At 36.8% G+C, this 14,673-nt stretch overlaps 1 protein-coding gene across 4 annotated transcripts in view; it reads left to right on the top strand.

Annotated features, from left to right (window-relative positions):
* Positions 1-14,673, top strand: part of TRPC4 (transient receptor potential cation channel subfamily C member 4) — a 232,133-nt gene that overhangs the window by 209,896 nt on the left and 7,564 nt on the right. For 2 of the 4 annotated variants that reach the window (XM_054446873.2, XM_054446872.2), the window contains 2 exons: positions 3,020-3,215; positions 7,421-7,615. In XM_054446873.2, coding sequence (XP_054302848.2) covers positions 3,020-3,215; positions 7,421-7,615 — 391 coding nt within the window. Of the gene's footprint in view, positions 1-3,019; positions 3,216-7,420; positions 7,631-14,673 lie in introns of all 4 variants that reach the window. The other 2 variants (XM_063650766.1, XM_063650765.1) reach the window with 1 other exon arrangement.

Genomic DNA, 14,673 nt, shown 5'->3' with positions numbered 1-14,673 from the left:
ATTTAGTCTTCAACCCAAGTTTTGTACTAAATGTCACTTAATTCAATTGTAGCGTTATCTTGGAGAGTTTTCAGTTCATATCTTACCACAGAACAAGAAAAATATTAGTCACATAAAGGCATTCTGAGATGTGATGCTTTAAGTAATGATCCTTCAATGTATGGGCAATGTTGGTCTCAATAGATTTGGGAATTACTAATGACAAAAACATTTCTGAAAGCAATGGCTTTGAAATGTTACCTTAGACTGATTTTTTAAAAATCCACCTATTATCTGAACAATTCATTGAGAAACACTTTAAGGCAAGGGTCTTAATTCCTCTGAGAAATAAATATATTTTAGTTAAGTGGAACTAGTCTTTAAATCTCACCACTGACTTATTCCACTGAAAGAAGGAAAATAAAAGAAAGAAATAATCTATAAGTAATCATGAAATGTCACTTTATTTAGAATTTTCCCCTTTAAATTTTTTTAAGCATCAATAAATATTTTGTGAAAGTGTTTATTAATGTTTCCTAAAATTGGTAGTTACTATTTAGACAGGAGCAAATGTGTACTATTCAAAATAATAAGCTGTTTATTCTGCATCATTGTTTTTATTTGAAAAAGAACCTGTAATGGGGTTTATGGGGTAACATTTTACACTATATATTGTATAACTTATAATATTTAACTTACAACTTTCCTTAAATTGCTATTCATGTCAGGAAAACCATCTGATTTTTATGTGTATACTCACAGTGAGAACATAAACTATTTGGAAAGAAAGAATACAATTCTTTCACATTAAATCCAAAGGACACTATGATTAATTTTAGAAGTTGTCTTTAAAGTTACTAAAAATAAAGAATTCATGGCCATGGGCCAAATTTACTTTTTCCTGAGAAATTTTCAAAGAGTAGCTTTAGTGGCCTTTGTCTAGGGCCAATGAGTCAGATTGAATTCTCTCCAATATTGTTGGAATCTGGCATCTGGGTTTTCCTCTAAGAATATGTGATCACCTCCTCGTAGAATGCACAGCATTCCATTTAAGAATCACCGTCTGGCTAAAGTAGATCAGATCAGTGCCCTTTCTGCTTCGCAATAATCCGTTGTTCCATCATTTTACAGCTCTAGAAAATAAAGTTAAATTTTATATCTTAAAATTAGTTGCTCAATTAAAAATATGAAATTTTTTACCTTTTTAAAAAAGCAATTTCTATCCTGAATGCCAATTAGGCATATTTAGTTAGAATCTCCTGGTTATATGCACCAGAATTCATGGCTTATTTCAAGTAACAGGCATTTTGTTATAAAAAAAATCATGCAAAGAATTATAGCCCTTCAGTCTTCTGAGTAAGGGTTTATCTTTGCAAGGGCAGAACCTAGAGCAAGCCCCAGCTTTGGGAAGAGCTGGCGTTGACATAGTGCTGGGCCATGGGATTGTTACTCTGTGTGTCAGCATTAAAATGAGTCAGCTACTTCATCCTTATTCTGAGTTTACTTATTGCCTGGCTTATTCATCCTCAATTCTCTGCTTCTTAGTTTGTGCTGTCTCAAACCTTTGGCATCCCGTCATTCCAGTGACTCTGACTCCACATCATAACCCCTGTCATCTCAACCACTTTGGGCAATTATCTTGATATTTTTAAGGCAAACTTCTCTAGAGGGGGAATTCTGATCATTTTTGCCTTAGTGCATGCCACAGGCCACTGGCCTTATATGAATTTTCTCTCCTTGGGTCACTTGACCATGATTGACTTAATCCATGGAGGCACTGGGTGAGAAGCTCCAAAGTCTTACGCAAGGACTACCTTTCCATAAAAGGGCATACAGGAGACAATGCCACTGGGGCTGGGAGTTGCCAGAAGCCATTATTGACTTGGTTCTGCAACACCATTCCAATCCAATGCTAATCTCCTGACAGACAGAAATCCTACCTCCTTAGTCATCATGCCTGGTACAAGAAGGTTTTCGTTTTATTTTTGTAATTTAAATATAGTCTCATTTTAACAATTTACCAAGAAGTATGAAAGCTCTATCATCGTTTTACTACACTATATTAATGTATTATTATGGTCCCTTTGAAACAAACAATTCTCCATTTGAGTTCAGATACTCCTCAGCTTATTTCATTTTTTGGAGTAAGTTAAAGGGACATTATTTTCAATAAAATAGACAGAGTTCATTCATTGGCTAGAATAAATAAAATGTTCATTGAAATACCAAAAAAACAAAAACCCATCAAACTTTACCATCTTACAAGATGCGTTATGTCCAATTTCAGTTGTAAACATAGAAATCTGTAATAATTATAATGTTCTCAATTCTCCTACAACCAAAGCAAAATCAGTAAAAGAGCAGACTTTTTAAAGCTTAAAATTTGGGATCTATCATTTATTAGTGATGACTTAGGGCCCTAGGACAGAGATTGACAAATGTTCTATGAAAAGGAGGAGATAGTAAATATTTTAGGTTTTCTGAGCCATATGTTCTCTGCTATAACTACTTTCTTCTGCCATTGTAGCACAAAAGAAGCTATAGAAAATGCATAAATGAATGAGAATGGATATGTTTCAATAAAATTTTATTTATGGATATAGAGATGTGAATTTTACATAATTTTCATGTCACAAAATATCACTCTTTTGATTTTTTTTCCCAACCATTTTAGAAAGTAAAAACCATTCCTAACTCAGTACCCATGCCACATTTGCCTCTCTCTGCCCTAGGAAACTAAATTTAGCTTTCAAAGCTCTTGGGAAATTTAAGTACACCATTTCTACTAGCTTGAGGAAAACAGTTTTATTTCACTCTTTTTATCGTTTAATTTTATAATTGTCCTAAAAGGTTATTTTACTGTTGATATTAATGTTTAAGTTAATTATATATATATATATTATATATAATATATATATAATATATAAATATATATAATATATATATAATATATATATAATCGTGCCAAGCTTTATTGTTATATCCTATGTATAATGATTCCATTAATACAGCTATTAGTATCATTTTATCTTTATTACAGGTTATTTGAGACACTGCAGTCCCTGTTTTGGTCAATATTTGGGCTCATCAATTTATACGTGACCAATGTCAAAGCACAGCATGAATTTACTGAGTTTGTTGGTGCCACCATGTTTGGGACATACAATGTCATCTCTCTGGTTGTTCTACTCAACATGTTAATAGCTATGATGAATAATTCTTACCAACTGATTGCTGTAAGTTGACCAGCTTTATTTTAATTCAATGTTTCCTTTAGAATGTGTTGTTCTTAGCTATACTCCATCTTCTTATCATCGTAAATAAAATCTATAATTAGCTATTGATGAGACAGATAAGAATTATAAATGGTTAATGAAATTTCTGAGCAGTAGCACACTATATGTACCTATAAATTAATCTGATTTTGTCATGTTCCACATGATTACAAAGATAAACCAAATCCATTTTGCCAGGCAGCCATTGGCTATAGGAAGTAGTAGCTGAGGTCTGACTGATAAATAAGCAGCTCATCTCTGTGCCGTGTACAATAGGTTTTGCCTCCTGTCGGTCCATTTAACCTACCACCCTCATATAAGCGAAGTCATCTCTATAGGGGAAGATACAAAAGATTACCCAGAGAGGAGTCTGGGAAGGGGAGAAGCCACGGGATTTTCAATTTCTTAAAGCTCAGGGAAAGCAATGTATTAAGAGAAGTAATATTAAATTCTATAGGATAATACACAATACATGTTTTTTTGAAACTCCGGAATCTAAACAACTTAGCATAAGTTATTTATTTATTCATTCAATACATAATTACTGGGTACATACTGTGTTGCCCAGTGCTGTTCTGGGCACCAGAAATACAGCAATGCACAAGAAAGACAAAGTTGAACTTATCTGCTTGAACTTATATACTAGTGATATACATCTATGACCACTAGCAATAGCAGCAAAACAGAACTCTTAGTGGAATGAAATAAAGTCTTTCATATTTATACCTTAGACAAGTAGCATTTTATAAGCATAATTATAGTTTTCGCATTTTCTTCATAAATAACTACATTCCATTATACCTTTGAATCTATGGTTAAATCTCTGAAGTGTTATTACTGTTTTTTTGTCAAGCAAAACTCTGAAGTTTACTTCAGCCATCTTTAGGGAGGCAAATTTTTCTCATAAGACACTCATCACTGATGAAAAACTGAATAGAACATGAGAATAGATGGTTTTTATTTATCGATTCACAGACTAAAGTATTCCAAATGCATAAATAATTCCTCTGGAAATAGGTAGGTCCTAGGATTTGGAGGTTAATACCCAAATTTCTGGATACTTTGAATTTCATTTAAGCATCTTACGATCTGAAATTTTTATAATAGACTCTAAATTTTTGTGTCAGAAGTTCTATATTCTCCTAATCAACATATTTCCAAAATGTGGGTTCTGTTTTCCAGAACGTCAGCAACAACAACAAATTAGAAGGCTTTTAATTATCAAGCTAGATACAAGGAAGCCGCCAGCAATTTGGATCTTTTAAAACATTAAAGGTCCCAATTTCATCAAGGAGAAAACATTATTTAAGAATATTATGACATTTTCTTATTGCTTCTTTGTGAGGTGTGCTTTTCTAGGTAACTTCATTACAGAGATAAGAATCATCAGGGATCTAGAACTAGAAATTCCATTCGACCCAGCCATCCCATTACTGGGTATATACCCAAAGGACTATAAATCATGCTGCTATAAAGACACATGCACACGTATGTTTATTGCGGCATTATTCACAATAGCAAAGACTTGGAACCAACCCAAATGTCCAACAATGATAGACTGGATTAAGAAAATGTGGCACATATACACCATGGAATACTATGCAGCCATAAAAAATGATGAGTTCACGTCCTTTGTAGGGACATGGATGAAATTGGAAATCATCATTCTCAGTAAACTATCGCAAGAACAAAAAACCAAACACCGCATATTCTCCCTCATAGGTGGGAATTGAACAATGAGAACACATGGACACAGGAAGGGGAACATCACACTCTGGGGACTGTTGTGGGGTGGGGGGAGGGGGGAGGGATAGCATTGGGAGATATGCCTAATGCTAGATGACGAGTTGGTGGGTGCAGCGCACCAGCATGGCACATGTATACATATGTAACTTACCTGCACATTGCGCACATGTACCATAAAACCTAAAGTATAATAATAATAATAAAAGAAAAAAAAAAAAAAAAGAATCATCTTCAACTCTCTGTTTCGATTTAGCCCAAACCTTAAGACTATGGAGAACCAAAGAGGCACTGAGAACCTGAGACAGGTGTGATTCCCAGGACTCCATGCATAAAGCCTCCTTGGGGGCACGAACTTGCCAAGCCTTTGCTTACACCTGTCCCAGAATAGCAGAATTTTCTCTTTTTCTTTCTTTCTTTCTTTCTTCCTTTCTTCCTTCCTTCCTTCTTTCCTTCCTTCCTTCCTCTTTCTTTCTTTCTTTCTTTTTCTTGTTAACTGTAACTCAGAGCCATCAGTAAACCATGAAAAAGGAGGAAAATTTAACTGTTGAAAGGCAGAAGCACTTATGTAGGCCCCAACTAAAGCCTGCTTTCCATTCACTCATTTGTTAATTGATTAAATATTTATTGTGCACCAACTATATGCCATAAATATGCTTAATTTTAGGGATACAAAGAATTTAAAAGTCCCTGTTTTCAACAAAAAATGATATAGTAGACATAAAAAAGCAATAAATAATTTCAATATTGAGAAAAGAAATTTGAGGATGTCATGAAAGTATGGAAGAGGGGACCTTGACCAGGGTTGGAGATAGGAGGCAGCCCAGGACTGATGGGAGGCAGAACAGGCTTCTAAGGAGAGAGGATTCTTAAGCCAAGTTTCAAATGTTGACTAGGAGTTAGAAGGTGAGTAGTGGAAGGTGGATCTAGTCATCACCAGCTTAGAACTTTTTATCTCCAGATTTTCTAAGCACCATAGACTATGTTATAGACCCTGTTAAAATCCTAAATCATGAACAAAGAAAGTACTTGCTTAGTGATTGCAATAAGATAACATAATTTCTGACTCCCTGAGAATCAGAGAATCAGAAGGAGCTATTCACAAGCCAATGCTTTATCTAAGTGATTGCCTTTTTATTTCCTTGAGCCAAATCTACTGAGTCCCATTCTCCATGCCTGCAGGAAACAATACATACAATTTTCTTCACCAATGCAGCATAATCAGCCAGAACCTATAAACTTGTCTAGAAAGAAAGAGAAAGGAAAGGAGGGAGAAATAAGAAAGGAAAGGAAGAGGAGGGAAAAAGGGAGGGAAACTGCAGCTTCTGTGTTCCCATTTATGTGGATCAATCCGTATTACCAAACATTTGCTTAGCAGCAATAAGGCCATGCATTTTCTAGGTATGGCGATTCTTGTTCAAAGCACAGTCTGTCCAGTATCTGGATTAAACCCATGTCGCACAGAATAAAAAAGTATGTATAACTTATTCATCAGCACACAGCAATTTAGGAATATCAAAATGAAGCATAGTTGAAGATTATTCTCCTATTCTAAAATATGAGTTCATGTTTATGATATTAACTGGTTACAATGAACTATTCTGAATTCTTAAAATGAATGTATGCCCAGTCTCTACCACCTCCTACTTCTCAGATTTTCTGCTTAAATCAGATTTATGGCTAAATTAAGAAGAGACTGGCTGCCCCAAATCTAATTGCCACAAATGTACCAAAGTTTCCTCAGGAGGTTAATAAAGTGGAGTGAGTAACACATGATGAAAGGGATAGCCTCAGGATTGTGGACAACCACTGGCCATACTCCTCTTTGGTGAAATCTGTACAAAGTTAGGTCAAGATTCAATGGTGTGTCAGAGAGGCCCAATTCTACATTTGTTAAAGGAACTTCTTTCTGAGTTTATCTCTATTGGCCGAAGGTGGGCAATAATATTCACATGAAAACATATCCAATACGACTTTTCCTGGCAACACTGAAGGCTAAGCCATGAGCATCTGTGGAGGTAGCATTAATCTAAGCAGGAGTACAAGGCTTTGCTTAAGACAGAAAGTCTGTTTCTGGCCTGAATCAAATGAAACTGCACTAACGTGAGCCTACAGTGCAGAAGATGCGGGCTAATCTTCAAGTCACAACTAATTACTGCAGTCTTTTTAACATGGAATTATTTTAGATGTCTGTTTCACTGAAGAAGGAAGGATGAGAAGTGACACGAGAGCTGTGACTACCCCAGGTTAAGTCACCCTCTGAAATGTTTAGATGACTATCTCTGGGAGTCAGTGGTGGTTTTAGAAGCAATTTAATTAATGTTCCAAGAGCCGCTTGAAGTCAGGTTACAGGATCTCTGTGAGATTTATGGTACCTTGTTAATTAAGGAACCTATCATCAGTTGTCATGTTCTCCTGTTCAGGACCATGCAGATATAGAATGGAAATTTGCACGAACAAAGCTTTGGATGAGTTATTTTGAAGAAGGAGGTACTCTGCCTACTCCCTTCAATGTCATCCCGAGCCCCAAGTCTCTCTGGTACCTGATCAAATGGATCTGGACACACTTGTGCAAGAAAAAGATGAGAAGAAAGCCAGAAAGTTTTGGAACAATAGGGGTAAGAACACAGCATGTTAGTATTACTCTTTTTTTAAATTGTGTATTTGAATATATTTGTATTCTTTATTGTACATGTTCAGGTCTTTAGCCTTTTTGTTCTTACCGATTGCATGTCATGAACATTTATAGCACATCTCCCATGACTAAGGCAGTGTCTGATTAACTAAGATTTCTTCACAAGGGAATTTCCTGCATCGAGGGCAGTCACTACTATTTTAATAGAAGCCCCGCTCTTCACGCAGCCCTTCTTGAGTTCTGCTAGTCAAGATTGGGGAACTAGCATACTCTGTCTTAGTACCTTGACTTCTAGGTCTTTTCAGAATGTGACAGCAGGTTATTTGTGGCATTTCTTCCTCATTGTCTGTTTCCCCCTCTGGATTGTATGCTCCATGAGGGCAGGGCATGTGTTTTGGTGACCTCAAATTCCTCATGCCTAACATAGGTTCCTGTACAAAGCATTTTACGCTTGATAAGAATTCTCAATTAAATGATTGACTGAATATTATAACTTAAATATGCTGTGCCAACTGTCAACTGTGATTCCAGAATATGTGTAATTACTCAACATGTTGCATCTACTCCCTATCATATTAGATGCCAAGAATTTAGGCATCTAAATATATATATATATGTGTGTGTGTGTGTGTGTGTGTGTGTGTGTATATATATATATAGAGAGAGAGAGAGAGAGACAGAGACAGAAGACAGAGAGAGAAAGGTGGGGGGGGGGCGGGGACTGCTCAGAGCCATGCTCCTGGTGAACTGGAAGATGGTATTTCCCTTTCATCATTTTGGAAATCAAGGTTTCAAGCAATTCCAGCAGAAGATACATCACGTGAAGCTTTTGGTCCAGCCATACCATTGACATAAGACAAATCATTCTTCACACCTTCCTCACTTCGTGTTCTAATTTTGAGAGTTCTCATAGTAATGTTTTGGGAATTAACACTGATATTCATTAGTCACATGGATCTTCTCAGTAAAATTGCTTTGGAAGTATTTTTAAATGTTGTTACATTAGGATTACCAAGTAATATTAGAGATTAATTAAAAATAAAAAAATTAATTTGTTTTCAATTTTATTTTACATGGTTTGTGACTGCTATGCCCTAAGAGATCCTTCCCACTCTTTAACTTCATTGCCCACCAGGCATTGTCATCAGCACCAAATGGAGCTTTCTCCTACTGACAGTGGCATTGATTTTCCTCTCATCTCAGTAACAACTCTAATTCCAAAGAGAAATTGACTGGCAAGTGAATGTTACAAAGAGGTGATTAGGAGATGCAGTTATATTCTTTCCCATAAACTATTACCCATAGATTTGGGGGACTACAGTTTGGGAACATATCTGATCTTAGAAATCAAAGTCAGATTATGACAAAGCCTTATCCTGCCATCCTCATACTAATTTATTAACTTTATCACTGACCTTAGAAGGGAGTGAAATTATTTTACTCCAGATATTTGACTTTTGTGTTAAAAGTTTTAGAATAAATGTAATAGCTTAGTTTTTTGGGGTTTTTTTTTGAGACGGCGTCTCACTCAGTTGCCCAGGCTGGAGTGCAGTGGCATGATCTCGACTCTGCAAGCTCCGCCTTCCACGTTCACGCCATTTTCCTGCCTCAGCCTCCCAAGTAGCTGGGACTACAGGCGCCTGCCACCACACCCGGCTAATTTTTTGTATTTTTAGTAGAGACGGGGTTTCACCATGTTAGCCAGGATGGTCTCGATCTCCTGACCTCGTAATCCGCCCGCCTCAGCCTCCCAAAGTGCTGGGATTATAGGCGTGAGCCACCGCGCCCAGCCAATAGCTTAGATTTAATAAGCAATTACTGCATGTGTCCCCCTTGCCATAACTGAACTAGAATTTGAGGAGTGGGAAGAGGTACGAAGGCGTGGGTTCCATCTTTGAGGGCACCAATTTTAATGAGAGAAATACAGAAATAAAAACAGATATGTTATGTAGTATATTTAACATTATAATACAGTCACATGCAAGAGGTTATGGGAAAAATGCAAGAAATAATTAATGCTTCCCTTGAGGTAAACAGGACAAGATTTCGAGGAAGCCAGACTTCAGCTTACTCCTTTCCAGATCAAATATACTTATCCTATATACCATCTCATTCTTAAATTTATAAGCATTTTTTAATTGATCTCTGATAAGATAGTGATGATTAATGCTGTCATAATATACTACCTTTCATAAGAGTATTTTGATTTAAAAAGAGCTTCTGGGCCAAAAAAAAATACCTACTCACCAAAAAAAATATGTATTTCTTATTTTAATTTTAGGCAATGGCAGAGAGAATCTTGGTTTTTAAGATAACAGGAAACTTGTAACAAAACACAGGGTCCTGCTCTGATGTTTTAAGAGATCCATCTGTACTGCCAACAAAAAGAATGGAGAATCAGACCAAAAACTTGACTTCCAACCCTCCCTCCTATCCTCTCACTGTTGACTCATGGGTAGGATTGTGTTGCCATCATTTTTTAGAAGCAAAGAGGAGCTCTCAGTCAATTGGCTTTTCTATTAAAGTAGTGATTCATTCTCAGAGTTAAACAGTTTTATTTGCTATATATTACTGGTCTCAAAAGGAATCCACACATTTCTTTCCTGTGTCTATCTCTATGTTTGAATTTTTTGCTCCAAGCTGATGCACAGCAAGATAATTTGAAACTAATCAGAATCTCAAACCATTCCTTTTTTTTTTAACCATTAATATTTTACTAACATTCAACAATGGCTATTTGGATGCTTTGGGAATTTATGCCAAACTAAAAAATATTCTGAGTTATGTTTCTCTTTTCCACCAATCTAGAGCCTTGGGCAAGCACCAGCCCAATCAACATCGATGCTGTCTAAATTTACTTTTTCTCCATACTGTGTTTCCAAAATGAAAAGGACATATTGTTTTCAGATGCCTACTCTTAGTTGAGCTTTATACATTTTTTGTTTATATGAAAATAAATGATAGGTATAATTTGTAAAGAAGTTATTGCTTATAAAAGTATAAGAAAGGCTGTGTGCAGCGGCTCACACCTGTAATCCCAGCACTTTGGGAGGCCTAGGTGGGTGGATCACAGGGTCAAGAGATAGAGACCATCCTGGCCAACATGGTGAAACCCCGTCTCCACAAAAAATACAAAAATTAGCTAGGCGTGGTAGCGCGTGCCTGTAGTCCCAGCTACTCAGGAGGCTGAGGAAGAAGAATCGCTTGAACCCGGAAGGCAGAGGTTGCAGTGAGCCGAGATCGCACCACTGAACTCCAGCCTGGTGACAGAGCGAGACTCCGTCTCAATAAATAAATAAATAAATAAATAAATAAATGTATAAGATAAAAGAGATATGAATTAAGATGGTCATATTATTAAAAGAGGGGTTAACTGAGAAGTAATATCAAAAGTAATTAATTTTTCTGTGAATTTATTTCAACTTGGTTAATCCTCCTGATAGTTTATTTATGTGGACATACAAAGACAATGAGATACACAAACAACTATTAATTAAAAGGTGACATTTAAGGAACAGTGACAGTCACTTTGTGAAACTAGCACATGGCTTAGAATATACCATTATACCCCAAAGGGATCTTAGATATCATTTAGCTCAACCATTTCTTTTAAAAGAGAACCTGTTTACTTTGCCCATTGTCTCATGCTCTCTTAGAGACAGAGCAGGGGAAAAATGCTGTGTCTTCCATTGTTTCCCAGTTCAAATTGCTTTCCATCACCCTCTCTTATTTCCCTGAGAAGTCTGGTGAACATGCAGCAATACCTTCTCTGTTGTGTCTTTTGATTGTTCTCAGCAGCCTTTGCAGATCCTATCATTGTTTTCAGCTGCCTCTTAGACTCCTGTGTCCCGAATCCCTTGTTTACCAGGCTGGTTTACCTTCTGCCCTTACCCTCAACTTGCTTATCTTTATGCTGCATTTTTGAAGTAGAAAATTAAAGCTACACTGGAAGTGACTTCATTCTTTGAAGTATTTTTCTGTAACCTTCCCATTTGTAGTTCACTTACTGACACTCGTCACCCAGCCTTTGCGTAAACGTCACCCTGGTGCTCATTCCATTCACATTCCCAGGAAATGCCTGGGAAACCAGTACTCTTCAGGGTTGCTACATTGGCCACTCTCTAGAAGCCCATTATTGATGATCTTATCGTGCTATTTATGGCTTCCCAGTAATACTGATACAACTAGCTCTGAAAACTCATTAACTCGTATTTCTTTGTAACTCTGGACTTCATTTAATGGGTGATTGGGAGTTCCAGCTAAATTAATCTTTCACTTGCTTGCTTTATGGGTGAAAGCAGAAATGAAGCAGAAATGCTGTATTATTGAGCACAACATTTGTGATAGAAAGCAAACCCATTATTGAGAGATGCTTCCTCTCTGGGCTATTATAAAAATCCCACGAAAAAGGCAGCCTACCCAAATAAGAAACACACTCTTAACTTGTGTTTTTGACATTGCTTCCTGTCAAATGTTTTGTTTAACCTCATTTTATCAGCAAATACCCTTCTTATCATTAAAGCATTTGTTCTCAAATATTTTAGCGTACAAGAATTGTCAGGAGTCTCCATTTTAACAAGCATTTCCAGTTTACAACTTTAACTAGACATTTCTATTCAAGACAGCATTGGTATCTACCACAATTTTTTTTGAAGTTTTTTAATCTTTAATTCGTGTGAGTACATAGTAGATCTGAGCTTTTTAAGCTAAAACAAAGCCAGGCTTCATGCTGTTGCTCAAAAAGTCCTGATCCATTTAATTCAAGTACGAAGATGCTATTATAATACAATACTTCCCCAAAGCATTTAATTAATGTGAAACATATTTAATGCCACAGACTAGGTTTCTAAACGAAATGTTTACATTTATGTGTTAGTATACCGAACCAAAAAAAAATACTAGTTCTTTTGATAAAATCACAAAAAATGTTTTTAAACTTCCTAAGTTTTATGTTTTCCACTTTTTGGTTTTCTCTCAAGCACATGGTGAGAAGAACAGGAGGCAGGATGGTCTCTGGAAGATCACTCTGAGCATCACTCAGCCCTGAGATACAGGTGGAATATTCGAGCCTGACTAGCTGCCCCAGAAATACACCCAGTTAAGTCACTGCAAATGAATTAGAAACTGTGAATAGATTAGCAACAGCTATCATCACTAAAGAAAAAATGCTCATAGTACATGCCTCTCAGACTTCATTTATAGTGGCAATTTGTCAAAATGTGTTGCTCCCTAATCTTTAGGACACTTAGTAGGCCTAATGACAAATCTTACAGATATGACACTTTTCATCCTTGAGTGTCTCCGGATTCCTAAATTACTGCTGCAAGATTTGTTGGCAGGGCCTTTTGATGAAACTTTATTTCCCCAGTGGGGATATACAGAAATTAATTGCTTGATATTCTTCGTATTTCAAGAGTGAGTTCCTGAATATTTGGTTTGATGATACAACATTCAGGCATTTCACGTGAATTATTTTGATATGCTTAGAAAATATGTTCATGAAAAACAGTAAGCAGATGTATGCTATAAGGGTGCAGAAAGACTGTTTATAGAGAACAATATGTAGATCCATCTGCAAAGAAGCCAAACTGCAATTTTTTGTAAAGGGATCACATCCCGGAATGCCCCCTTGCCTTTTTAGTTTTCGTGAAAGGAGAAGAACACAGCAAGCTGCATGGCTTAAGGAATTCAAGGAGCAAAGCAAAGACTAAAAGGCATAATTCACGAGCTTAAAATTCACTGCTAGACCAAAACCAGAGTGGAAATGAGAGAAAACGGCACTGAAAATTGACAGCAGGGACTAGCTACATGAAGTGAGCGTGACATTCCACATAGTGGACCTGGAGAGAACCGGAGATAAGAGTGAGAAAATGTCACAGCTCACTCTCCAGAGACCTCTCTTTTCTAGCTGCAAAATCTTCCCTGCTCTAAAGGAACCTGACACTTCTGTTGAAATTCCGGAGTTTCCTTGCAGCAGCAGAAGTTTCTCACTACATGGTCTTTCTTTTTAACATGAGTTCTCTGATCCAAACACTGCCATTGTCTTGCCCTAACAAATCAGGAGGAACCTGCAAACTGTGAATTATGCTAATGTGGCAACAGGTATGCCCTCATCTTCTCCTTGAAAGCTACCTTGCCAAGGAATATTCCACACACAGTCTAGTGACTTCTGATGTAGTTTGCGAAGAAAAGTGCCAACTTAAGGGGCACCTCTTCCAAAATATTTTTCCTAGACACTCTGTTAAGGAAGAAATGTCCTTGATTTGTCATAAAATCCATTTTTTTCTGTCTTAAACACAACTCACAACCAATCTAGTTTAAAAAAAAAAAAAGCTGCAAAATGCAAGTTGCAAGTTCCAGAAATTTCTTTTTTTTCTTCTTTTTTTTTTTTTTGAGATGGAATCTCCCTCTGTTGCCCAGGCTGGAGTGCAGTGGCGCGATCTCCACTCACTGCAGGCTCCACCTCCCGGGTTCATGCCATTCTCCCACCTCAGCCTCCTGAGTAGCTGGGACCACAGGCGCCCGCCACTACACCTGGCTAATTTTTTTGTGTATTTTTAGTAGAGACGGGGTTTCACTGTGTTAGCCAGGATGGTCTTGAGCTCCTGACCTCGTGGTCCACCCTCCTCAGCCTCCCAAAGTGCTCAAATTACAGGCATGAACCACCGCGCCCGGCCACAAGTTCCAGAAATTTCTATGTGATATTGTACACTTGAGCTCATTGACTGAGAAATCCTTTATTCCTAACACAGGTCTACCATGCTATAATTCTACCTAAGTTATTATTTTTAGTAAAATTAGAGAACACAGTTAATGCAGATTACTCTGTCAAAGTTTAACATGCAAATGGCTTGAAAGAAAATTAAATACCCATTTTCTTAGGTATTAAAGCTAAATACCCACTTAGGTATTTTTAAATGAAATGGCTTTCATTATATTACTTTAATCACAAATTGTTCATTTCTCCTGTTCTCGGTCATTTCCAGTGATAATTATAAGAAAAAAATATCTTCTCTTAAGGTAACAAATCCCTTTGAAGTT

This window comes from Pongo pygmaeus, chromosome 14, assembly GCF_028885625.2.
Source record: "Pongo pygmaeus isolate AG05252 chromosome 14, NHGRI_mPonPyg2-v2.0_pri, whole genome shotgun sequence".
In the NCBI taxonomy this organism is placed as follows: Eukaryota; Metazoa; Chordata; class Mammalia; order Primates; family Hominidae; genus Pongo; species Pongo pygmaeus.
Note: the sequence above shows the minus strand (reverse complement) of the source record. Positions and strands in the feature narration are given on the sequence as shown.